The 24,935-nt window shown below is 45.6% G+C and overlaps 1 protein-coding gene across 1 annotated transcript; it reads right to left on the reverse strand.

The window, feature by feature from the left end:
- Positions 1 to 1,737: 1,737 nt before the first annotated feature.
- LOC110525243 (mitogen-activated protein kinase 4) lies at positions 1,738 to 24,701 on the reverse strand. Its single transcript, XM_036979366.1, has 7 exons — positions 24,345 to 24,701; positions 22,573 to 23,022; positions 19,864 to 20,451; positions 9,774 to 9,918; positions 7,614 to 7,775; positions 7,106 to 7,319; positions 1,738 to 5,992 (listed from the first exon to the last, which is right to left on the reverse strand). The coding sequence occupies exons 3-7, from the start codon at positions 20,404 to 20,406 to the stop codon at positions 3,955 to 3,957; spliced, it is 3,102 nt and encodes a 1,033-aa protein (XP_036835261.1). The 5' UTR covers positions 20,407 to 20,451; positions 22,573 to 23,022; positions 24,345 to 24,701; the 3' UTR covers positions 1,738 to 3,954.
- Between the last annotated feature and the right edge of the window lie 234 nt (positions 24,702 to 24,935).

Here is a 24,935-nt window from a genome sequence, read left to right on the forward strand (position 1 = left end):
TAAGAGTGAATTGATTTCAGCTGTGAAAACTGCCGCTTCCACCATATGTGATACAAGCAGGACACCCTCAAGTAAAGATTGTCCACGATTTCACATTATTAAAGTCATGTAGTTAAAATCATTTGACAGTTTAATCAAGGACCAAGCCATGCAAAACTATTACATTCAGGGAGCTGGAACCATTGAGCTGTAGGCCTATTCTGAGGCACATTCATGAACCGACTCAGACTAAAAGGGACATATTCTGTCACAACGAGCATATTGGATCTAACTATGTACAGTAATAGTCAAAGGTTTGGACACACCTACTCAACCAAGGGTTTTTCATTATTTTTTACTATTTTCTACATCATAGAATAACATTGAAAACATCAAAACTATGAAATAACACATGGAATCATGTAGTAACCAAAAAAGTGCTAAACAAATAAAAACATATTTTATATTATTCAAAGCAGCCACCCTTTGCCTTGATGACAGCTTTGCACACTCTTGGCATTCTCTCAACCAGCTTCACCTGGAATGATTTTCCAACAGTTTTGAAGGAGTTCCCAAATATGCTGAGCACTTGTTGGCTGCTTTTCCTTCACTCTGCGGTCCAACTCATCCCAAACCATCTCAATTGGGTTGAGGTCGGGTGATTGTGGAGGCCATGTCATCTGATGCAGCACTCCATCACTCTCTTTGGTCAAATAGCCCTTACACAGCCTGGAGGTGTGTTGAGTCATTGTCCTGTTGAAAAACAAATGATAGTCCCACTAAGTTCAAACCAGATGGAATGGCGTATTGCTGCAGAATGCTGTGGTAGCCATGCTGGTTAACTGTGCCTTGAATTCTAAATAAATCACTGACAATGTCACCAGCAAAGCACACCCACACCATCGCACCTCCTCCTCCATGCTTCACGGTGGGAACCACACATGTGGAGATCATCCGTTAACCTCACAAAGATACGGCGGTTGGAACCAAAAATCTCAAATTTGGATTCATCAAATCATAGGACAAATTTCCACCGGTCTAATGTCCATTGCTCGTGTTTCTTGGCCCAAGCAAGTCCCTTCTTATTATTGGTTTCCTTTAGAAGTGGTTTCTTTGCAGCAATTCGACCATGAAGGCCTGATTCACGCAGTCTCCTCTGAACAGTAGATGTTGAGATGTGTCTGGTACTTGAACTCTGTGAATCATTTATTTGAGCTGCAATTTATGTGGCTGGTAACTCTAATGAACTTATCCTCTGCAGTAGAGGTAACTCTCTCTGGGTCTTCCTTTCCTGTGGCGGTCCTCATGAGAGCCAGTTTCATCATAGCGCTTGATGGTTTTTGCCACTGCACTTGAAGAAACGTTCAAAGTTCTTGAAATGTTCCGGATTGACTGACCTTCATGTCTTAAAGTAATGTTGGACTGTCATTTCTCTTTGCTTATTTGAGCTCTTCTTGCCATAATATGAAATTGGTATATTACCAAATAGGGCTATCTTCTGTATACCAGCCCTATCTGGTCACAACACAACTGATTGGCTCAAATGCATTAAGAAGGGATAAAAATACACAAATTAACTTTTAGCAAGGCACACCTGTTATTTGAAATGCTTTCCAGGTGACTACCTCATGAAGCTGGTTGAGAGAATGCCAAGAATGTGCAAAGCTGTCATCAAGGCAAAGGGTGGCTACTTTGAAGAATCTCAAATTTAAAATGAATGTTGATTTGTTTAACACCTTTTTGGTTTCTACCTGATTCCATATGTGTTATTTCATAGTGTTGAAGTCCTCACTATTATTCTATAATGCAGAAAATAGTCAAAATAAATAAAAACCCTGCAATGAGTAGGTGTATCCAAACTTTTGACTGGTACTGACATTATTGCTGACTGTTATTTTACCAGTAAAATATAATGGACTGGCCCAGATTACGTCTGTCACTGCACATGAAGCCTAATTGGCTTTTAAGAACCTGGTCCCTGGCAATGTCTGTCTGATGTGCTTTTGTTATTAAAACTTCGCTCTGCTCTGAAGATAGTTTGCACCCTGCAATTCCCAGAATTGACTATGTTAGCTCATTATGTCCTCTGTACAATGTCATGTGATATTGTGCAATAATACATTTCTCATGACTCGAGAGTATATCATTATGAAATCCAACCATTTTAGAACGGTAGCTGTCATTGAATAGTAGTAACAATGGTAAAAGCACGAGACAAGATCTACGTCCCCAATGGCAAACCCCAATTCCCATTACAGTGCACTACTTTTGACCAGGGTCCATAGGGCTTTGGTCAAAAGTATTGCACTATATAGGAATTGGGTGCCGTTTGTTTGTTTGGGGTGCAGCCTAAAGAGTTTTGAGTGCTTGATGAGTGTGTGGCCTTTTTGCTGCATGGCCTTGTGCATGACTACTCCTTAGGCTTTCTGTCATCAGCTGGATATCAGCTAGGCTGACTACCGCGTTGCCACTGTTCTAAGTATACCTCCCTGTGATGACAACGTGGGTGTGCAGGTACGAGACAGATATATCTTACTGCATTACCGTGAGAAAACTCCTTTTCAGCTAAATAATAACACACACACACACACACACACACACACATAAATCCCCAAAAGCTGTACTCAACCTTAAACTGTGAACAAACCATTACTGGCATCTGGAAGATGCTTTCTGAAACAGCAATTCAATGTATACAATTGTACAAGGCATACTGTTTGAAATAACAGCAGCAGTGTTCAACAGTAAAACCTCATTACATGAGTCCCAGAGACCATCTCCCTTTGACTGTTATTTAACTCTGGTCCAGGTTGTTAGTGCGCGTTCCTCCATTAACACATGCCTTAGTAGAGGAAGGGGCTCTAATGCCACGGACCAGAGCTAACTGTTCTTATGCTAAGATGTGTATCTATAAATACATTCAGACTCCTTATAGGCGATACTTCCCACTCAATGGAAGATATTCGTATCATTCTTCTTAAGTATTTGCTGCAGGAAGATCTATAGTTACTCACATCTAGAAGATATCTAAACAACCTAAAGGGTTATGTTTGAAAGAGTAATTTCAACAAAATTATAACCAAATATAGCTGGCTGCGTTGTCTTTAAGCGATTTTGCTATGCAATACCTGGAATTTCCTCTTTCCACCTAACTGTTGATCATTTGCAGGCATTCTTGTAATGAGTACAGTTGCTGCTTTCAAGCAACATACTGTATGTAGGCTTACTACATAGGCTTACTACATAGGCTTACTACATAGGCTTACTACATAGGCTTACTCCATAGGCTTACTCAATAGGCTTACTCCATAGGCTTACTCCATAGGCTTACTACTTTCCGTTAGATTCTGTAAAACATACATTCATTTACAGCAGTGACCTCAATGACATACTGTATGCAGTAGCAAAGCCATCGGAAGCTCATTATGTTGTTTGTAGCTAACGGATCTTGATCCTCACTTTTCTCTCCTCGCCTCCTGCTCTGATCCAAAGGACCAGCACCATTCATTTAAGTGAGGTGAGAAGGGTCAGTGTCAAGGCAACTTATGAAAAGTTGCACAGCGCAATGATAACGGGTAAAAACATCTATTTTACACTGGGAGTAATCATTGGGAGTATACAGTATATAGACTGTTTCTCCATACGTTTACTATTCTGTTAGTCAGCACCTCGCTTATTACTTTGGGTGTGAGTCAACTCGTGCTTTTTACAAGGCAAGTCTTACTAAGTATACCACAGTCCTTGGAAGCAGCTCCCACAGTATACCAGTGCTTTCTGTGGTAGCCTTAAATGCAGCTCCCACAGTCTACCAGTGCTTTCTGTGGTAGACTTAAACAGCTCCCACAGTCTACCAGTGCTTTCTGTGGTAGCCTTAAAAGCAGTTCCCACAGTCTACCTGTGCTTTCTGTGGTAGCCTTAAATGCCGCTCCCACAGTCTACCAGCACCCTCTGTGGTAGACTTGGACCTAGGTCCTATTAGGAGTTGGGAGTCTGAGGTGGGGGTGGCCGGTGCTCCGGGAGTCTAGGTACCCTCTTGACGTTGGCCCGTTTGGCCCCGTCTGGGCTTCCCCCCAGGTCCTCACTCTGACCACAGAGCTTCAGCGCTCGAGAGATTAACATGTCTAGGTCAAACGGGCCCCCTTGGCCCCTGGAGGGAAGAGTCTGCGGGGGCTCATGAATCGACGAAGGAATGAGAGGTGACATTGGTGGAGGAGACGAGGGAGAACAGGGCAACAGGGAGGGAGGGGAATGGGACGCGGCAGGCGGGCTGAGTGTGTGACGGTTGTCCAGTCCAGGTGTTGGCTGTATGACCGGCGAACAACTGTGAAAGAGTGGGGCAGGGAGAGAGGTGGGAAAAGGGGGCAGCGGGGGTGAGCTGGGGTAGGACAGGGGTCCCTGGGGTGGGCTGGCGGAGGACAAGAGTTCCTGGGGTGAGCTGGGGTAGGACAGGGGTTCCTGGGGTGAGCTGGGGTAGGACAGGGGTTCCTGGGGTGAGCTGGTGGAGGACAAGAGTTCCTGGGGTGGGCTGGGGTAGGACAGGGGTTCCTGGGGTGAGCTGGGGTAGGACAGGGGTTCCTGGGGTGAGCTGGTGGAGGACAAGAGTTCCTGGGGTGGGCTGGCGGAGGACAGGGGTTCCTGGGGTGAGCTGGGGTAGGACAGGGGTTCCTGGGGTGGGCTGGCGGAGGACAGGAGTTCCTGGGGTGAGCTGGGATAGGACAGGGGTCCCTGGGGTGGGCTGGCGGAGGACAGGAGTTCCTGGGGTGGGCTGGCGGAGGACAGGGGTTCCTCGGGTGAGCTGGGGTAGGACAGGGGTTCCTGGGGTGGGCTGGCGGAGGACAGGAGTTCCTGGGGTGGGCTGGGGTAGGACAGGGGTCCCTGGGGTGGGCTGGGGCAGGACAGGAGTTCCTGGGGTGAGCTGGGGTAGGACAGGGGTTCCTGGGGTGGGCTGGCGGAGGATAGGAGTTCCTGGGGTGGGCTGGGGAAGGACAGGGGTCCCTGGGGTGGGGTGGGGCAGGACAGGAGTTCCTGGGGTGAGCTGGGGTAGGACAGGGGTTCCTGGAGTGGGCTGGCGGAGGACAGGGGTTCCTGGGGTGGGCTGGGGCAGGACAGGAGTTCCTGGGGTGAGCTGGGGCAGGACAGGAGTCCCTGGGGTGAGCTGGGGTAGGACAGGGGTTCCTGGGGTGGGCTGGGGTAGGACAGGGGTTCCTGGGGTGGGCTGGGGCAGGACAGGAGTTCCTGGGGTGGGCTGGGGAAGGACAGGGGTCCCTGGGGTGGGCTGGCGGAGGACAGGAGTTCCTGGGGTGGGTTGGGGCAGGACAGGGGTTCCTGTGGTGGGCTGGGGCAGGACAGGAGTTCCTGGGGTGGGCTGGGACAGGACAGGAGTTCCTGGGGTGAGCTGGGGTAGGACAGGGGTTCCTGGGGTGGGCTGGCGGAGGACAGGGGTTCCTGGGGTGGGCTGGCGGAGGACAGGGGTTCCTGGGGTGGGCTGGGGCAGGACAGGCGAGTCTGTGTGCTCTCCACCCAGCGAGAGATCTCCTGGAATAGGTCCCAAGGTGTCTCCTCGACAGGCAGCTCCTTCACGCTGGCCCCTCTAGGCTCAGGCCCCTCAGGCACAGGAAGCTGGCTATTCCTCTTCCAGTGAGACAGGTCCAGGATCAGCTTGGGCTCGGAGTAGTGCTGCGGCTTGCCGTCCCTCCACGCAACCTTGTCCAGATAGGAAGGGGAGCCCACTTTGTAGTCACAGGAGCGACCACAGTCCAGCTCAGCATAAGCCCCGCCCCCACAGGCCCGCACCAGAGAGGAGTGGGAGTGGTCCAGGAAGCGCTCGGCAGAGCTGCTGTGGGAATACTTGCGAGGGTCCACCTGGGCCTCCTCCAACAGAGGGTAGGAACCTGCCCTGGGATCTCTCTGGACCTCCTCCTCTTTGGAGTTGACCACCTCCGAGACCCCAGGCATGCACTGACAGCCACCCTGCTGCTGCCAGTACAGGTCTGATGACAGGCTGGTATCATATCTGCACAGTGGAAACAAAGAGCTTGTCAACGAAACATCGCCGTTGCCATTTCAGTCTACTGAGGTGAAGACCATTTTGGTGTCACCTTTAAACTCTCTCTCTCTCACACACATACCCCACTGGGCACAGACCCCAATTCAACATATTTTCCACATTGGTTCAACGTGTTAACCTCCACACAACGATTCCCTGGCTCTCTGTTAACTTCCACATAACGTTTCCCTGGCTCTCTGTTAACCTCCACACAGCGTTTCCCTGGCTCTCTGTTAACCTCCACACAGCGTTTCCCTGGCTCTCTGTTAACCTCCACACAGCGTTTCCCTGGCTCTCTGTTAACTTCCACACAGCATTTCCCTGGCTCTCTGTTAACCTCCACACAGCGTTTCCCTGGCTCTCTGTTAACCTCCACACAGCGTTTCCCTGGCTCTCTGTTAACCTCCACACAGCGTTTCCCTGGCTCTCTGTTAACCTCCACACAGCGTTTCCCTGGCTCTCTGTTAACCTCCACACAGCGTTTCCCTGGCTCTCTGTTAACCTCCACACAGCGTTTCCCTGGCTCTCTGTTAACCTCCACACAGCGTTTCCCTGGCTCTCCCGGAAGCCAATGAATCCAGTCGCTGTCTTTTACTAAACTTTATTTGGACTTTTCTTTAAAATCGTCATGTGCTTATTCCCTAGGGCTCATTGTGGGGTTGCTTTCTTTGTTGATGCTTTTTGTTGATGGCTTGTTGTGGTGTATCTGTTGTGTGCAGTTCGAGAACATGATATCTCTTTCTCTTTACGTGGTGTCACTGTGCTGTTCCCCCTCAATATGGCTGCTGTAGTGTGTGAAGTGTAACTGACACCATAGAATTCAACAGAAATTAATGGCATAGTACAATGTTGATGTATCTCTGTGGTTGACACCACAGGAGGTCGGTGGCACATTAATTGGGGAGGACGGGCCCGTGGTAATGGCTGAAGCGGAATCAGTGAAATGGAATCAAATACAACAAATACAAGGTTTCCAGGTGTTTGATGCCATTCCATTTGCTCCGTTCCGTGTCATGTTAATTCCTTGTCACTAGTTGACACGACAGTACAAACAGATCTGAGACCAGGCTAGACACACACCTGTCCCAGTGAGAGCTAGAGGCCTGGCTGTGGCTGTGGCCGGGCTCCGTGACCAGGCTATCATCTAGCTCGTCCTCTATGCGGAAGGGCTGGGGTGACATGGGCTCGTCCTGGGGACACGAGTACTGCTGCAGGAAGGGATGGGACAGGGCCGCCTCTGCCGTCAGCCGGTCCATGGGGTTAAAGGTCAGAATACGTTCCAGGAAGTCTATGGCTAGTGGAGAAAGAGACGGGAACGGAGAATAGAAAAGGCTTTCAAATGATGCATGCATATACAGTACCTGGCTGCCAGTAAGGTCATATAGCATCAGGAAATCGATTGTATATGAATATAAGACAATCATGAATTTGAGACAAAACATTAGTTAGACATATGTCCTTGTTATTTTTAGTAACTCCAACATTTAACAGAAACTGTTGATTGTTTCAGGGAGGTATAGTATAAAGGTGCCATCTGATCTTAGTTGAAGAGTTTTTCGCTGCTCTCCCTCAACCCCATCCCTCTCACCGTCTGCATCGACTTCAGGTAGTAGTTCTCTGAAGGACCTCCTGACCCTCCAACCGTGGCTGACGTAGGAGGGGATGACCTGCCGGAGGTCGTGATGGTCCTCTTCCCTCAACACAGGCACCGTATACAGGATCAGCTGCATCTGCTCCAGCTCATGGGCTCCTGCGTATAGAGCAGCCAGGAGGAACCATGCAGGAAGCCAGGAGGAACCAGGAAGTAAAGAAGCATTATGATTCTAAAACTAGAAAAGGTCATTTTCCTGAAGAAAAATTGTGTCTTGCTTCATCTTTTTTATGGTAGAAGTTCAGAAGTTTGAATTGTTAAAGGTTAGTGTTGAAAGTTTGAGGATAAGGTAGTACTAGAAGTAGTGAGTTTTCAAAGACGGGTATTAGGATGGTCGGAGCAGGCTTCTGCGATAAGAAAAGTTTTACACCCTCGCGACTAATGGGCAGGCTACTGAGAAGGTCATAGGTTGAATTTGCAGACAGACCACACACTAAATATGTGTCAACAGGTCTGGATAAAATCATGTGTTACATGACCAAATTATTATCACGACACAAAGCCTAGTGAACATCAAAATGGTCCAATATCCAACAAAAGCATAATGTGTTTGAGTTTTGAGTTCTGATATTTGGCAAGCGTATTAAGGGGTACAGAAGTAGCTAATCATAGGAAAATTAGACGTATTTGTCCTGATGGTGGCACTGTAGTGTTATAGGGCTTGAACCCACCATGGCTGCTTGCAGCTATATTTTTATGGTACACTATCCCTTATATACAGTTCATTCAGAAAGTATTCAGATCCCTTCCCTTTTTCCACATTTTGTTAGTCTAAAATGGATTAACTAAAAAACATTATCTTTGTCCTGACTGCCAAGCGTCACGTCTGGAGGAAACCTGGCACCATCTCTACGGTGAAGCATGGTGGTGGCAGCATCATGCTGTGGGGATGTTTTTCAGCGACAGGGACTGGGAGACTAGTCAGGATCCAGGGAAAGATGAACGGAGCAAAGTACAGAGAGATCCTCGATGAAAACCTGCTCCAGAGCGAAGGTTCACCTTCGAACAGGACAAAAACCCTAAGCACACAGCCAAGACAACGCAGGAGCAGCTTTGAGACAAGTCTCTGAATGTCTTTGAGTAGGCCAGCCAGAACCCGGACTTGAACCCGATCGAACATCTCTGGAGAGACCTGAAAATAGCTCCCCATCTAATCTGACAGAGCTTGAGAGGATCTGCAGACAAGAATGGGAGAAACTCCCCATATACAGGTGTGCCAAGCTTGTAGCATCATACCGAAGAAGAGGCTGTAATCACTGCCAAAGGTGCTTCAACAAAGTACTGAGTAAGGGGTCTGAATACTTATGTAAATGTCATATTTCAGTTTTTTATTTTAATACATTTGAGAACATAAAAACCTTATGGTCATTATGGGGTATTGTGTGTAGATTGATTTTATTTCTTTATTTAACTAGGCAAGTCAGTTAAGAACCAAGTCTTATCTACAATGACGGCCTACCCCGGCCAAAACCCCAGCCAAACCCTAACCACACTGGGTTAGGGTTTGTGTGCCGTCCTATGGGACTCCCAATCACGGCCGGTTGTGATACAGCCTGGAATCAAACTAGGGTCTGTAGTGACGCGTCCAGCACTGAGATGCAGTGCCTTAGACCGCTGCACCACTCGGGAGCCTTGATGAAGGGAAAAAATTATTTAATACATTTTAGAATAAGGCTGTAACTTAACAAAATGTGAAAAAATCAAGGTGTCTGAATACTTTCAGAATGCACTGTAGTGCTCTGCCTATGGGCTCTGGTCAAATATAGTGCACAATATAGGGTGCCATTTGGGATACAGTCCATATCCTGGATCATTTAGCTTTATTAACAATTAGGCGTACACTATTGAGCTGTGATTGGATAGAGAACAGACAGACAGGCAAATGGCAATTTCTGTATTATGCAAAAAAAAGTTTAGCAAAGTAGACTTACTCTTTCACTAGATCAAAAATATCCTAGTTTGACAAAAAGACTGTACTGCCCAACAGCATAAAAACAAATGGGTAATACCCTCCGTTTATCTAAATCATGAATCATTCAATCCATCTGTCTCATATCATATTCATATCCACATCTCTCCACCTCTACAGACTCCTACCTGCAAAGAGCATGCGGCCTGTTAGCATCTCTGCCAGGATGCAGCCAGCTGCCCACATATCGATGGCCTTGGTGTAGTTGTTGGGTGAGAGCAACAGGCGCGGAGACCGGTACCATTTAGTCACCAAGCCCTCTGACAGGTAGCCCTGGCCGATACACACAGACAACAACACACACAGGGTAAGCATGACAAGGAAATTAACACCGATGTACATTTTCCTGGCTCATTTGCTAAAGTGTCTGGATGGCGTTTGTACAGCTTTCCCCCAACTCTTCACACTCACCCATTACAGGTACACTCTTAGAATGAAAGGTGCTAAGTAGAACCATACAGGGTTCTTTGGCTTGTCCCCTTAGGGTAACCCTTGTTGGTGCTGGGTAGAAACCTTTGCAGAGGGTTCTATCTAGAACCCACAATGAACAGGTAGAAGCCATGAGCCTTGTTAGCCTTTAAAATTGTATAATTTATGACAATACATTACATATATGGCCATTATTTGAGGGCCTAGTTATACCCTAACACATTGATCTTAGGAATCCACTGGCTATGCTGGCTTGCAAAGTTATGGGTAATTCCTATTGAAATTCAGCCAGATTTAGGATATCCAACAATTGGAATTGGTAATCACCCACAACTTGCATTCAGAATGACTGCCAGGGTTGGGACGATTGAGAATTTAGATGACCTCAATCATTTAAACTGGAACAAACCATCTCAGTAACGGGTGCAATAAATCCAATTACTAACAGATTGGATTAGTTTCTTTGTGTAGCATAAAATTAACCAACCAATCAGTATACAGTACATGCAAAAACACAGATATTACAGTAAAACAAACAATTCTGAAAATCTCCATGCAATAGAGCATGCTGGGAAATATTAATTTTGGTTCTATGTAGGACACTTCTTGCCTTCCAAAGAATCATAAAAAAAATATTATTAGGATGTTAAAGGTTCTAGGTAGAACCCTTTGACTTACAAAAAACCCTTGTCTTCCAAAAAGGGTTCTTCTGATCAAAATAGTTCTTGGTAGAACCCTATACCTCCGCAAAGAACCCTTTTGGGAATCCTTTTTTCTAAGAGTGTATAGAAGACAGTGTTCTTTTTCAGGTCATCTACAGTGGATCTAGAAATAGTATGGTGGAAGAGAAGGTCAGAGAAAAAGCCTTTTCTGTCATCATTTATTATCCAATTACTGTTTCTTGATGTGGTTTGATGTGGTTTCATTGATGTGGTCTCTAAAGCTGTTTTGCCTAGCGCCACACTGTTTTCATCTCGTTAGAGCAGCTCCCTTTTTAATGTATAACACACATTACACAAACACACACACACACACACACACACACCTAACAAGAGACAGTGAGAGATTATGAAAACACAGCCACTGGTTTATAACAATACATTCACAGCGAGCGACCTCTGCAGGCTCTTGAATTTAATGCATTGCAACCCCAGTGCAATGCAAGCATTTCCTGTCCTCTCTGTCCCTCCCCTCCACTCTCTGCCAATGGATGACGGATGGAGCACTGTTAAATGATGGACGGACGGAGCAAAGTTAAGTGCATTGAGGACGTCGTCCCCACAGTGGCTGTACGTACATACCCCAACCAGAAGCCATGGATTACAGGCAACATTCACACTGAGCTAAAGGGTAGAGCTGCCGCTTTCAAGGTGCGGGACTCTAACCCGGAAGCTTACAAGAAATCCCGCTATGCCCTGTGACGAACCATCAAACAGGCAAAGCATCTATACAGGACTAAGATTGAATCATTCTACACCGGCTCCGACGCTCGTCGGATATGGCAGGAATTGCAAACTATTACAGACTACAACGGGAAGCACAGCCGCGAGCTGCCCAGTGACACGAGCCTACCAGAAGAGCTAAATCACTTCTATGCTCGCTTCGAGGCAAGCAACACTGAGGCATGCATGAGAGCATCAGCTGTTCCGGACGACTGTGTGATCACGCTCTTCGTAGCCGACGTGAGTAAGACCTTTAAACAGGTCAACATACACAAGGCTGCGGGGCCAGACGGATTACCAGGATGTGTGCTCCGAGCATGTGCTCACCAACTGGCAGGTGTCTTCACTGACATTTTCAACATGTCCCTGATTGAGTCTGTAATACCAACATGCTTCAAGCAGACCACCATAGTCCCTGTGCCCAAGAACACTAAGGCAACCTGCCTAAATGACTACAGACCCGTAGCACTCACGTCCGTAGCCATGGAGTGCTTTGAAAGGCTGGTAATGGCTCACATCAACACCATTATCCCAGAAACCCTAGACCCACTCCAATTTGCACACCGCCCAAACAGATCCACAGATGATGCAATCTCTATTGCACTCCACAGTGCCCTTTCCCACCTGGACAAAAGGAACACCTATGTGAGAATGCTATTCATTGACTACAGTGCAGCGTTCAACACCATAGTACCCTCAAAGCTCATCACCAAGCTAATGAACCTGGGCCTAAACACCTCCCACTGCAACTGGATCCTGGACTTCCTGACAGGCCGCCCCCAGGTGGTGAGGGTAGGTAGCAACACATCTGCCATGCTGATCCTCAACACTGGAGCTCCCCAGGGGTGCCTGCTCAGTCCCCTCCTGTACTCCCTGTTCACCCATGACTGCATGGCCAGGCACGACTCCAACACCATCATTAAGTTTGCTGACGACACAACAGTGGTAGGCCTGATCACCGACAACAACGAGACAGCCTATAGGGAGGAGGTCAGAGACCTGGCCGGGTGGTGCCAGAATAACAACCTATCCCTCAACGTAACCAAGACTAAGGAGATGATTGTGGACTACAGGAAAAGGAGCACCGAGCACGTCCCCATTCTCATCGACGGGGCTATAGTAGAGCAGGTTGAGAGCTTTAAATTCCTTGGTGTCCACATCAACAACAATCTTGATTGGTCCAAACACACCAAGACAGTCGTGAAAAGGGCACGACAAAGCCGATTCCCCCTCAAGAAACTAAAAAGATTTGGCATGGGTCTTGAGATCTACAACTGCAACATCGAGAGCATCCTGACCGGTTGCCTCACTGCCTGGTACGGCAATTGCTCCGCCTCCGACCGCAATGCACTTCAGAGGGTAGTGCGTACGGCCCAGTACATCCCTGGGGCAAAGCTGCCTGCCATCCAGGACCTCTACACCAGGCGGTGTCAGAGGAAGGCCCTAAAAATTGTCAAAGACCCCAGCCACCCCAGTCATAGACTGTTCTCTCTACTACCGCATGGCACGCGGTACCGGAATGCCAGGTCTAGGACAAAATGAATGACGGAGCACTGCTCAATGTTTGATGAGAAGCAGCTAAAACAGCCTTAAAGCATCCCTCTCCCCAAATGTCCTTCATTTCACCCTTCTCACCCTTCCTCCCTCCCTCCTTCTCTCCTTTCTCACCGCCTCCCCCTCTCCCCAACTGTACTTCATTTCACCCCTCCCTCCCTCCCTCCCACCTTCCCTCCCTCCTTTCCCTCTCTCCTTTCTCACCGCCTCCCCCTCTCCCTGACTCTCCAGGTGATTAATAATTTGTGGAGTTTGACAGGGTTGGCTCAGCAGGTAGAGAGATTCAGATGGGCCTCCTCTGATTAAGCAATCTGTCAAATCTCTGCTTAACTTCCAAAAGCACGGTTTAGTCAGTCACTGATGATTCCAAAGGCTGAGTCAGATTTACAATGATAGCTTTATGGATGTGTCCTAAATGGCAACGTGTTCCCTTTATAGTGCACTACTTTTGACAAGGGCTCATAGGGTTCTGGTCAGAAATAGAGCACTAATGAGGAGAATACGATGCATTTGGGACGTATCCGATTTCTATATTTTTTTATTGAGTCTTTTGACAGTAAGGAGGCGTTATTCAGGTGTCGTTAGCACTTCAATCAAAGTTTCTGTCATAACGCCAACACTTGCAAAAGAATGGGAGGGCTGATGACAACATAATGCTTATTGCCAACACTCTGCCACAGACTGACAGGCTTACTTACAGTCGTGAGACAAGCGACTTCAAGCGATATGAGCAGTTAAAAATGGATGTGTCACCTGTCAAATACCTCTAGATTTGAGGCTGATGCCAAATTCCTGTCATCGCCGTGTCTGCAAGTTTATTTTTAGATGAAACATTCTCTTGATCGTGGCACTATCAAGTATCCTCTCCTACTCCACCTCACTGCTTGCAATTTACCAAGATAAGAACTATCCCAGCTTGGAGCATTGGCCTGCCAGCCTCCCTCTAAGTAAGCCCCCTGCAAGGCTGGCATGGCATGTGGAGCACCAGAGCTTTCTGGTAGACTTTTTATTTTTTACCTTTATTTAACTAGGCAAGTCAGTTAAGAACAAATTCTTATTTACAATGACGGCCTACCCCGGCCAAACGCTAGGCCAATTGTGCGCCGCCCTATGGGACTCCCAATCACGTTCGGTTGTGATACAGCCTGGATTCAAACCAGGTTGTCTGTCGTGACACCTCTAGCACTCAAATGCAGTGCCTTAGACAGCCGCGCCACTTGGGAGCCCTATAGACTCTATAATTGTGTCTGAAATGGCATCAAATTCCATATATATAGGGCACTACTTTTGACCAGCCATATAAGCTCTAGTCAAAAGTAGTGCACTAGGAAATAGTGGTGCAGCTATAAAGGGAATCGGGTTCCATTTTGGATACACTGTATTTCTCTCCTCTCTGAATCAACACAGGACTGTTAGAGTTCACTACTAAACATTCAGTACAGTAGCTGGGTACACACTCTGTCTGGACTGAGGAGTAGCTGTGTGAATAGACGTTGTTCGGTCATGAGGGAGAGAGGGCACGCTGAATGTAAGAGGGAGAGAAACGAAACAGGCAATTTCCTGGTTCTTAAAAGGAATCGCCCCGGGGCATTTTTTTTACGCCGATGTCCATCTTGAAAGTGCATAAAACCTGACGTGTGCTTTAAAGTCTGAAGTGAAACTCAACTCCCACCAACCTGTCTCTGACACATGACACCCTGAGGTCATACACACATACTCTGATGATAAGTGTGGGTCCGGGAGGCCGGGGCCAGAGGAGGCCAGACACAGAATGCTCTGTAGATGGCTTGTCTCACACTCCACTGCATAAGAGCAGCATAGAAGCTTTTTGTTTGATTTCACCATCCCCAGAACACAGCATTGCCCATTGTTATTCTGGCAACACTCTTGGCCAGTCTGTTATTCCTGTCCTGCTCACAGCCTGATCCATCTCTTTTCCCTGTCTGCACCCTGCTGCCCCGTGCTCAGATCTCTGGGCCTGGGCCCGGCCAGGACAAAGCTCCCCTTCACTGGGCCCTCACTGACCTGCTGGTGTAACACACTGTGTTCCACCACAACAATAAAGCAGCACAGCAGAGAAGTCGACTGTCAGATGAATCTCTCAGAGCCTAATCCACAATAAGAAAAAACAGACAGGGTAATGGTTCAACTTGGGGCAGCAGGTAGCCTAGTGGTTAGAGCGTTGGGCCATGCAACTTGGGGCAGCAGGTAGCCTAGTGGTTAGAGCGTTGGGCCATGCAACTTGGGGCAGCAGGTAGCCTAGTGGTTAGAGCGTTGGGCCAGCAACTTGGGGCAGCAGGTAGCCTAGTGGTTAGAGTGTTGGGCCAGCATTTGAAAGGTCACTGGTTCCAATCCCCCAGTCAACAAGGCCAAACATCTGTTGATATGCCCTAGAGAAAATCACTTAACCCTAATTGCTCCAGGGTTGCCGTTGATAATGGCTGACTCTGGCAGTGACCCTACTCTAAGAGTGCATCTCATGGGGAGTTGGGATATGGATTTTTTTTTTTTAATCACACATTTGTATAATGCACACCTGTACGTGTGTGAAATAGGACAAATATAATTACCCACCAATTATTATATTATTAATTTGTTATTAATTTAACAGGACATGTTTGGACAAGGTTATGAAAGCTCTGCTGTAGTACTAGCTATAGCCGGATGCAAATGCAGTCATGCAGAGGAGAGAATCATCAGTCTACAGGAGCCAACAGACTTGGTTCAAGGACATGGTCATACATGCAGCACGATCACACAAAAAAAACAGGCTCAAAGAGGCTTCTTAATATGGGTGAATGCTGTAGCGTTTGGGAATGAAGTACATTTGTTGTGAAACGTAAAGATAATGCTAATTTTGCTCAGTTTCCAGCCACCAATTGTGGTTTCTGGTTTTGAGTTGTGTGCCACAACTGCAAATACAAACAATTGGTACAATGAATCCTAAAAGCATTCTAAAAGCAGTCTACGAAGTGGAATGAGAAAGGAGCTCAACTCCAGCAGCACTGGCTATAACAGACCCGACAGTGAATAAGTGCAGACATCCTGCAGTCTTAAATCAACCGGTGGTATCCTCATCTTTTATATCTCCACTTACATGTCGGGCCAGGAGCTGGTCTAAAAATTTCTTCCGGCAGCAGATTTACGGGCGCCTAAACAATTGTGCTATTATGTGTTTATTTTCGCATTATTTGTAACTTATTTTGTACATAATGTTTCTGCCACCATATCTTATCATACCATACCATATCTTACCATACCATATCTTATTAAAAAAGAGCTTCTGGATATCAGGACAGCGATCACTCACCTCGGATTAGGCAAAACATTTTCTTTCAACAAGCAGGACTCACAGGATGTACTTCAGACACCCAACAAGGCCAACATCCCAGTTATTAGCAAGAGAAACAGATGCAGGTACAGAGGACACAGAGCGGGGTGCCTCGTAAAGATCCGCAGACCGCAAGTGAGAAAGCTGCCATGAACGTCAATATTACTTGCCAACATGCAATCACTGGACAATAAATTAGACGAGGTATGATCACTAATATCCTACCAACTGGACATCAGAAACTGTAACATCTTATGTTTCACGGAATCGTAGCTGAATTACGACATGGATATTCAGCTAGCTGGATATACGCTACACCGGCAGGATAGAACAGCACACTCCGATAAGACGAGGGGGGCGGCAGTCTGTGCATATTTGTAAACAACAGCTGGTGCACGAAATCTAAGGAAGTCTCTAGATTTTGCAAGCCTGAAGTAAAGTCTCTTAAGATAAACTGTAGACTACAGTATTTGCCAAGAGAGTTTTCATCCAGACTTTTCGTGGCTGTTTATTTACCACCACAGACAGATGCTGGCACTAAGACCGCACTCAGTCAGCTGTATAAGGAAATAAGCAAACAGGAAAACACTCACCCATAGGCAGCGCTCCTAGTGGCCGGGGATTTTAATGCAGGGAAACTTGAATCAGTTTCACCTCATTTCTATCAACATGTTAAATGAGCAACCAGAGAGAAAGAAATTCTAGATCACCTGTACTCCACACACAGAGACGGATACAAAGCTTTCCCTCGCCCTCCATTTGATAACTATGACCACAATTCTATCCTCTTGATTCCTGCTTACAAGCAAAAATGAAAGCAGGAAGCACCAGTGACTCGGTCTATAAAAAAGTGATCAAATGAAGCAGATGCTAAACTACAGGACTGTTTTGCTAGCCCAGACTAAAACATGTTCCGGGATTCTTCCAATGGCATTGAGGAGTACACCACATCAGTCACTGGATTTATCAATAAGTGCATTGAGGACGTCGTCCCCACAGTGACTGTACGTACATTCCCCAACCAGAAGCCATGGATTACAGGCAACATTCGCACTGAGCTAAAGAGTAGAGCTGCCGCTTTCAAGGTGCGGGACTCTAACCCGAGAGCTGCTCAGTGACACGAACCTACCAGACGAGCTAAATCCATTCTATGCTCGCTTCGAGGCAAGCAACACTGAGGCATGCATGAGAGCATCAGCTGTTCCAGAAGACTGTGTGATCACGCTCTCTGTAGCCGACATGAGTAAGACCTTTAAACAGGTAAACATTCACAAGGCCTCGGGGCCAGACGGATTACCAGGATGTGTGCTCCAGGCATGTGCTGACCAACTGGCAGGTGTCTTCACTGACATTTTCAACATGTTCCTGATTGAGTCTGTAATACCAACATGTTTCAAGCAGACCACCACAGTCCCTGTGCCCAAGAACACTAAGGCAACCTGCCTAAATGACTACAGACCCGTAGCACTCACGTCTGTAGCCATGAAGTGCTTTAAAAGGCTGGTAATGGCTCACATTAACACCATTATCCCAGAAACTCTAGACCCACTAAATTTGCATCCCGCCCAAACAGATCCACAGATGATGCAATCTCTATTGGACTCCACACTGCTCTTTCCCACCTGGACAAAAGGAACACCTATGTGAGAAAGCTATTCATTGACTACAGCGCAGCGTTCAACACCATAGTACCCTCAAAGCTCATCACTAAGCTAAGGATCCTGGGACTAAACACATCCCTCTGCAACTGGATCCTGCACTTCCTGACGGGCCTCCCCCAGGTGGTGAGGGTAGGTAGCAACACATCTGCCACGATGATCCTCAACACTGGAGCCCTTCAGTGCTCACTCCCCTCCTGTACTCCCTGTTCACCCACAACTGCGTGACACAAAAGTGGTAGGCCTGATCCTCAACAACAACAAGACAGCCTATAGGGAGGAGGTCAGAGACCTGGCCGGGTGGTGCCAGAATAACAACCTATCCCTCAATATAATCAAGACAAAGGAGATGATTGTGAACTACAGGAAAAGGAGGACCGAGAAATCCTGGGCTGTAGTGTAGCAGGTTGAGAGCTTCAAGTTCCTTGGTGTCCACATCACCAACAAACTAGATTGGTCCAAACACACCAAGACAGTCATGAAGAGGGCACGACAAAGCCTATTCCCCCTTAGGGGAAAATATTTGGCATGGGTCCTCAGATCCTCAAAAGGTTCTACAGCTGCAACATCGAGAGCATCCTGCCTGACTGGTTGCATCACTGCCTGGTACGGCAACTGCTCGGCCTCCGACCGCAAGGCACTACATAGAGTAGTGAGTACGGCCCAGTACATCACTGGGGCTAAGCTGCCTGCCATCCAGGACCTCTACACCAGACGGTGTCAGAGGAAGGCCCTAAAAATTGTCAAAGACCCCAGCCACCCCAGTCATAGACTGTTCTCTCTACTACCGCATGGCAAGCGGTACCGGAGTGCCAAGTTTAGGACAAAAAAGGCTTCTCAACAGTTTTTACCCCCAAGCCATAAGACTCCTGAACAAGTAATCAAATGGCTACCCAAACTATTTTTATTGTCCCGCCTCCCCAACCCCTCTTTTACGCTACTGCTACTCTCTGTTTATCATATATGCATAGTCACTTTAACCATATCTACATGTACATACTACCTCAATTAGCCCGACTAACCGGTGCCTGTATATAGCCTCGCTACTGTATATAGCCTCGCTACTGTATATAGCCTCGCTACTGTATATAGCCTCGCTACTGTATATAGCCTCGCTACTGTATATAGCCTTGATACTGTATATAGCCTCGATACTGTCTATAGCCTCGATACTGTATATAGCCTCGCTACTGTATATAGCCTCGCTACTGTATATAGCCTCGATACTGTATATAGACTCGCTACTGTATATAGCCTCGATATTGTATATAGCCTCGCTACTGTATATAGCCTCGATACTGTATATAGCCTCGATACTGTATATAGCCTCGCTACTGTATATAGCCTCGATACTGTATATAGCCTCGATACTGTATATAGCCTCGATACTGTATATAGCCTCGATACTGTATATAGCCTCGATACTGTATATAGCCTCGCTACTGTATATAGCCTCGATACTGTATATAGCCTCGCTACTGTATATAGCCTCGATACTGTATATAGCCTCGCTACTGTATATAGCCTCGCTACTGTTATTTTGCACTTTCTTTTTACTGTTGTTTTTATTTCTTTACTTATCCATTGTTCACAGAATACTCCTGGGCCCTGAGTCATGAAGCGTTTTGGAGTAGGAGTGCTGGACTAGGATCAGTTTTGGCTTTCAGATAATAATGAATAAGAAGACCTGGACAGGGGGGACCTGATCCTACATCAGCCCTAATCTGAGAGACTTTATGATGCTTTATGAATACAGACCCCGAGCTAGCTATTCTCTTCTAATGGCAGCCTACTGTAGTCTCACCTTATGGGAGTAGTGTGGGTCAACGATTCGGGCCAGGCCAAAATCTCCAATCTTGAGCAGTAGCTGGTCTGTGTTGAGGAACACGTTGGCTGGTTTAAGGTCGCGGTGCAGCACGTTGGCTGAGTGGATGAACTTGAGGCCTCGTAGTAGCTGGTAGAAGAGCAAAATGGCGTGCCCACCGGGAAGTGGTCCCTGCTCTAGCAGCTTAGCTAGGTCCGTCTCCATGCACTCCTGGACGATGTACAGGGCACTCAGCTGGGCCGGGTCGCGAGGCAGCGGGTGGCCGTAAGGGCCCAGAACCTCGTGCACGCGCACCACGTTCTCATGCTGCAGGCGCCGTGTGATCTTGACCTCCCGCAGGGCGTGCTTCACGCTGACCGCGTCACGCATCACCAGCTTCTTCACAGCCACCCGCTGGCCGCTGCGCTTGTCCACAGCAGACAGAACCAGACCAGTGGCACCGCTGCCCAGAGGCCGGGGGTCTATGAAGTGTCCCCCCAGGTCAAAGCCGTGGAGGAACAGTGAGGAGTCCTGTTTTGCCATGGCTCAGCTGACTACTGGTGTCCACTGGTTATTGCATGATGAGGTCTAGAAATCAGAAAGGATCATTCATGATTTGATAACAAAGCAAATAAAATTACTGGAATCAAACATACATATACTGTAGGTATAATAATCCCATCTGTAAAATGGTAATTACTTTATATTGTAATGTATTTTGCAATAGAATAGATAATAGATCAATATACATGTTGTATTCTATGTTCTATTATTATTTACATTATTGTTATCTATATTACTATTATCTATATTATTACTATCTATTTTATTATTATCTATATTATTATTATCTATATTATTACTATCTATATTATTATTATCACTGCATTGTTGGAAAGAGATCCCAAGGTAAACATTTAACTGTGCTGTTAGACACCTGTTATATCCTGTACTGTTATACACCTGTTGTATCCTGTACTGTTATACACCTGTTGTATCCTGTACTGTTATACACCTGTTATATCCTGTACTGTTATACACCTGTTGTATCCTGTACTGTTATACACCTGTTATATCCTGTACTGTTATACACCTGTTGTATCCTGTACTGTTATACACCTGTTGTATCCTGTACTGTTATACACCTGTTATATCCTGTACTGTTATACACCTGTTGTATCCTGTACTGTTATACACCTGTTGTATCCTGTACCGTTATACACCTGTTGAATAATGTACTGTTATACACCTGTTGTATCCTGTACTGTTATACTCCAGTTATATCCTGTACAGTTATATCCTGTACTGTTATACACCTGTTGTATCCTGTACTGTTATACACCTGTTGTATCCTGTACTGTTATACACCTGTTGTATCCTGTACTGTTATACTCCAGTTATATCCTGTACTGTTATACACCTGTTGTATTCTGTACTGTTATACTCCAGTTATATCCTGTACAGTTATATCCTGTACTGTTATACACCTGTTGTATCCTGTACTGTTATACACCTGTTGTATCCTGTACTGTTATACACCTGTTGTATCCTGTACTGTTATACTCCAGTTATATCCTGTACTGTTATACACCTGTTGTATTCTGTACTGTTATACTCCAGTTATATCCTGTACAGTTATATCCTGTACTGTTATACACCTGTTGTATCCTGTACTGTTATACACCTGTTGTATCCTGTACTGTTATACACCTGTTGTATCCTGTACTGTTATACTCCAGTTATATCCTGTACAGTTATATCCTGTACTGTTATACACCTGTTGTATCCTGTACTGTTATACACCTGTTGTATCCTGTACTGTTATACACCTGTTGTATCCTGTACTGTTATACTCCAGTTATATCCTGTACTGTTATACACCTGTTGTATCCTGTACTGTTATACACCTGTTGTATCCTGTACTGTTATACACCTGTTGTATCCTGTACTGTTATACTCCAGTTATATCCTGTACTGTTATACACCTGTTGTATCCTGTACTGTTATACACCTGTTGTATCCTGTACTGTTATACACCTGTTGTATCCTGTACTGTTATACACCTGTTGTATCCTGTACTGTTATACTCCAGTTATATCCTGTACTGTTATACACCTGTTGTATTCTGTACTGTTATACTCCAGTTATATCCTGTACTGTTATACACCTGTTGTATCCTGTACTGTTATACTCCAGTTATATCCTGTACTGTTATACACCTGTTGTATCCTGTACTGTTCTACACCTGTTGTATCCTGTACTGTTATACACCTGTTGTATTCTGTACTGTTATACTCCAGTTATATCCTGTACTGTTGTATCCTGTACTGTTATACACCTGTTGTATCCTGTACTGTTATACACCTGTTGTATCCTGTACTGTTATACACCTGTTGTATCCTGTACTGTTATACTCCAGTTATATCCTGTACTGTTGTATCCTGTACTGTTATACTCCAGTTGTATCCTGTACTGTTATACTCCAGTTATATCCTGTACTGTTATACTCCAGTTGTATCCTGTACTGTTATACACCTGTTGTATCCTGTACTGTTATACTCCAGTTGTATCCTGTGCATGTGGCGAAACATGAATATGCCTGGGATTTGATTGCAATTACGCTTTTCCTGGAATGAGCTCCATAGAATTTAGAGTGTATCACTCTTGAACGAAGTGTAAATAAAATAGGTATACAGTGTCTCCATCTACCTCATATCAGAGACAGTAGAGCAAGTAAGGAGACAACTCCACACCCTGGTGCAGGGCAAGTGTTGTCATAGCAACACCCCACCATCTGTGCCTGCTACAGATAGATGCGCTGGATGGCAGAGGCAGACATTCAGCACTGGTCTCTGATCCTAGCGGAGCGATCCCAGCTCAACTCCCGCTGGTGAAATTAGCTGAGAGTTACATTCACAGAGATTGTAGAGGATCCTGCTCTTCCCGTCTGTCAGTCAGTTGGCCGACCGCCCATTCAGTCCCTCCCTGGTCGATGTTCCCAGACTTCCCACTCGGTTTTGTGGCATTGAGTTAACGAGTGTCCGTGTAATCCCTCAGTAATCTAGCTGCCGGCCGCCTTGTGCCTGTGGAGCCGAAGCGTGGCACCGGCTCCCTCTAGACTGGACACAGCTATTGGACACCATCACATACCTGCTGCTTCTGTGAAGAAGGGCCAAGATGAAGCAAGTTACACATTAAATGCAAAAAATATCTTATGTGTCACATTTCAATATGAACTAGTGATAAAATGTTGCCTCCTATTCACACTGTTCATTTTGACACATTACTTTTACTTGGTGTCATTTGATTCCTACATGTGGATCTAATGTAATAGCTGCAAAGAACAGAATGAGCAAATGCTGCATAGCCTAGTGGAAGAATAATCTAGACATCACCAAAAAGCCTATTTTTAATATAAATATTTTGTACATTCAAATGAATTAATAGCTAGATATGATATTGGACTTGGACTATAACTTGGACTATAAGGTAAATACTGGGATACAATATGACATAGGCCAAAATGTTGCTATTGTTTTAAATCAGTTGATATGAGGACAGGATATTTATTAAATTTCACTTGCTCCAATTGGGCATTTAAATCGCTACTCAGTTCCAACCTGGTAAATGCGCTCAAGAATGCTGCTGTGTCAAAGCCTACTATCACAAACGTAAGCTTTAGTCTTTTACCACATAATAATAGTGATCTTTCAGTGAAATACACAATTAATATGCTCTTGTTCTATGCTAGTTTTATGCTATATGTTCTTTGTTGTTCTGTGCTATTTTCCCTCTATCTATGGAAACGAGGATATTGACACTGGATCTACAGGAAGGTATTGGCTAACTTTATAAATGACGTATAGGGCAGGCTAATGGATATGACGCCTGCGGTGCGCGCTGTCCTCTATTTCATAGTTCTGTCGTTACGTAACGCAAGTATAATTCCTAAAAAAACATAGTTGATTGAGGCATTCGAATCTGTGTTAGCCAGTTGTAAAATAGCCTGTAGCTCCATAAGCAGTAGAAGTAGTTGTTAGTGTGAAAAAACATTAGTATGAGAGAAAATGTGAGAAAATGTTGTTATTCCATGTTCTTTAAAAAAATATTATTATTATCCTTATTATAATATTGGGGTCCGTTAAAACAATGCATACATTTTCTAAGAGATAGTGTAGGCTACTGTAGTACAATGAACCGGTCTGCGTCTGCCTTTGTGTGTGGTTGTGGCTACATTGTAACGCCCCTATCGCAACAAAAACATTCAAAACCCCTAAAGATAAAAATAAAAAAAGAAATAAAAAGAAGATGCCGTAAAACTAAGTGTTTTCCCAAATGTACTACTCGTGAAAACAGCTAATGAACATGAGCCAGTGAGTAGCCTATTGCTCAGCAAGTGTAGCGTTATCTTTACATCTATCGGCCCATCCATTGAATAACTACAAAGGCACAAGATATCACAACACAGCGAGAGCACTTACCATAATAATATATGCCGCCGTGAACATCGCAGCCTGTCACAGAAAAATAATGCGTGTTTTTGTCTATTTGACTGTCAAAAATAAAGTAAAACATAACATATTTGTTTCATTTTTGTTAATGAATCAGCCAGCGGGACTGTGCCAGTATCCGTGATTGTGGTGATATTAGCCTACCTAGCAATCCGCTGCTGCGTAAATAATGTATTTAGAGGAATAGGCTAGGCTACCACTCTTTCCGATCTGTGCCAGTAGTCTACGCAGCCAGTAAGCACAGACTGACAAAAGCTGCACCATGAATGATTGAGTGTTCCTCTTATTCTTTCGGTAAGCCGGCCTATAGGTTACTTCCCACACCGAGCGTTGTATTACCTCTTATAAAAAAAAAAACTCCACCACCCCCCCAACGATATGACGTCACGCTGGCAGCCATCAATCAAAGTGTTTGACACCTGCTGAAACCTGAAGTGCCGTATGGGTCTTGGAGAAAACCCCCTGCTCTTCTCTCATAGCCTCTATATATATATATTTAAAAAATATATTTAGGGAATTGTTTATTTTTGCACTCTATTCAATGGCGTTTGTGTCCTTAGT

Source organism: Oncorhynchus mykiss, chromosome 6 (assembly GCF_013265735.2).
Source record: "Oncorhynchus mykiss isolate Arlee chromosome 6, USDA_OmykA_1.1, whole genome shotgun sequence".
Taxonomy (NCBI): Eukaryota; Metazoa; Chordata; class Actinopteri; order Salmoniformes; family Salmonidae; genus Oncorhynchus; species Oncorhynchus mykiss.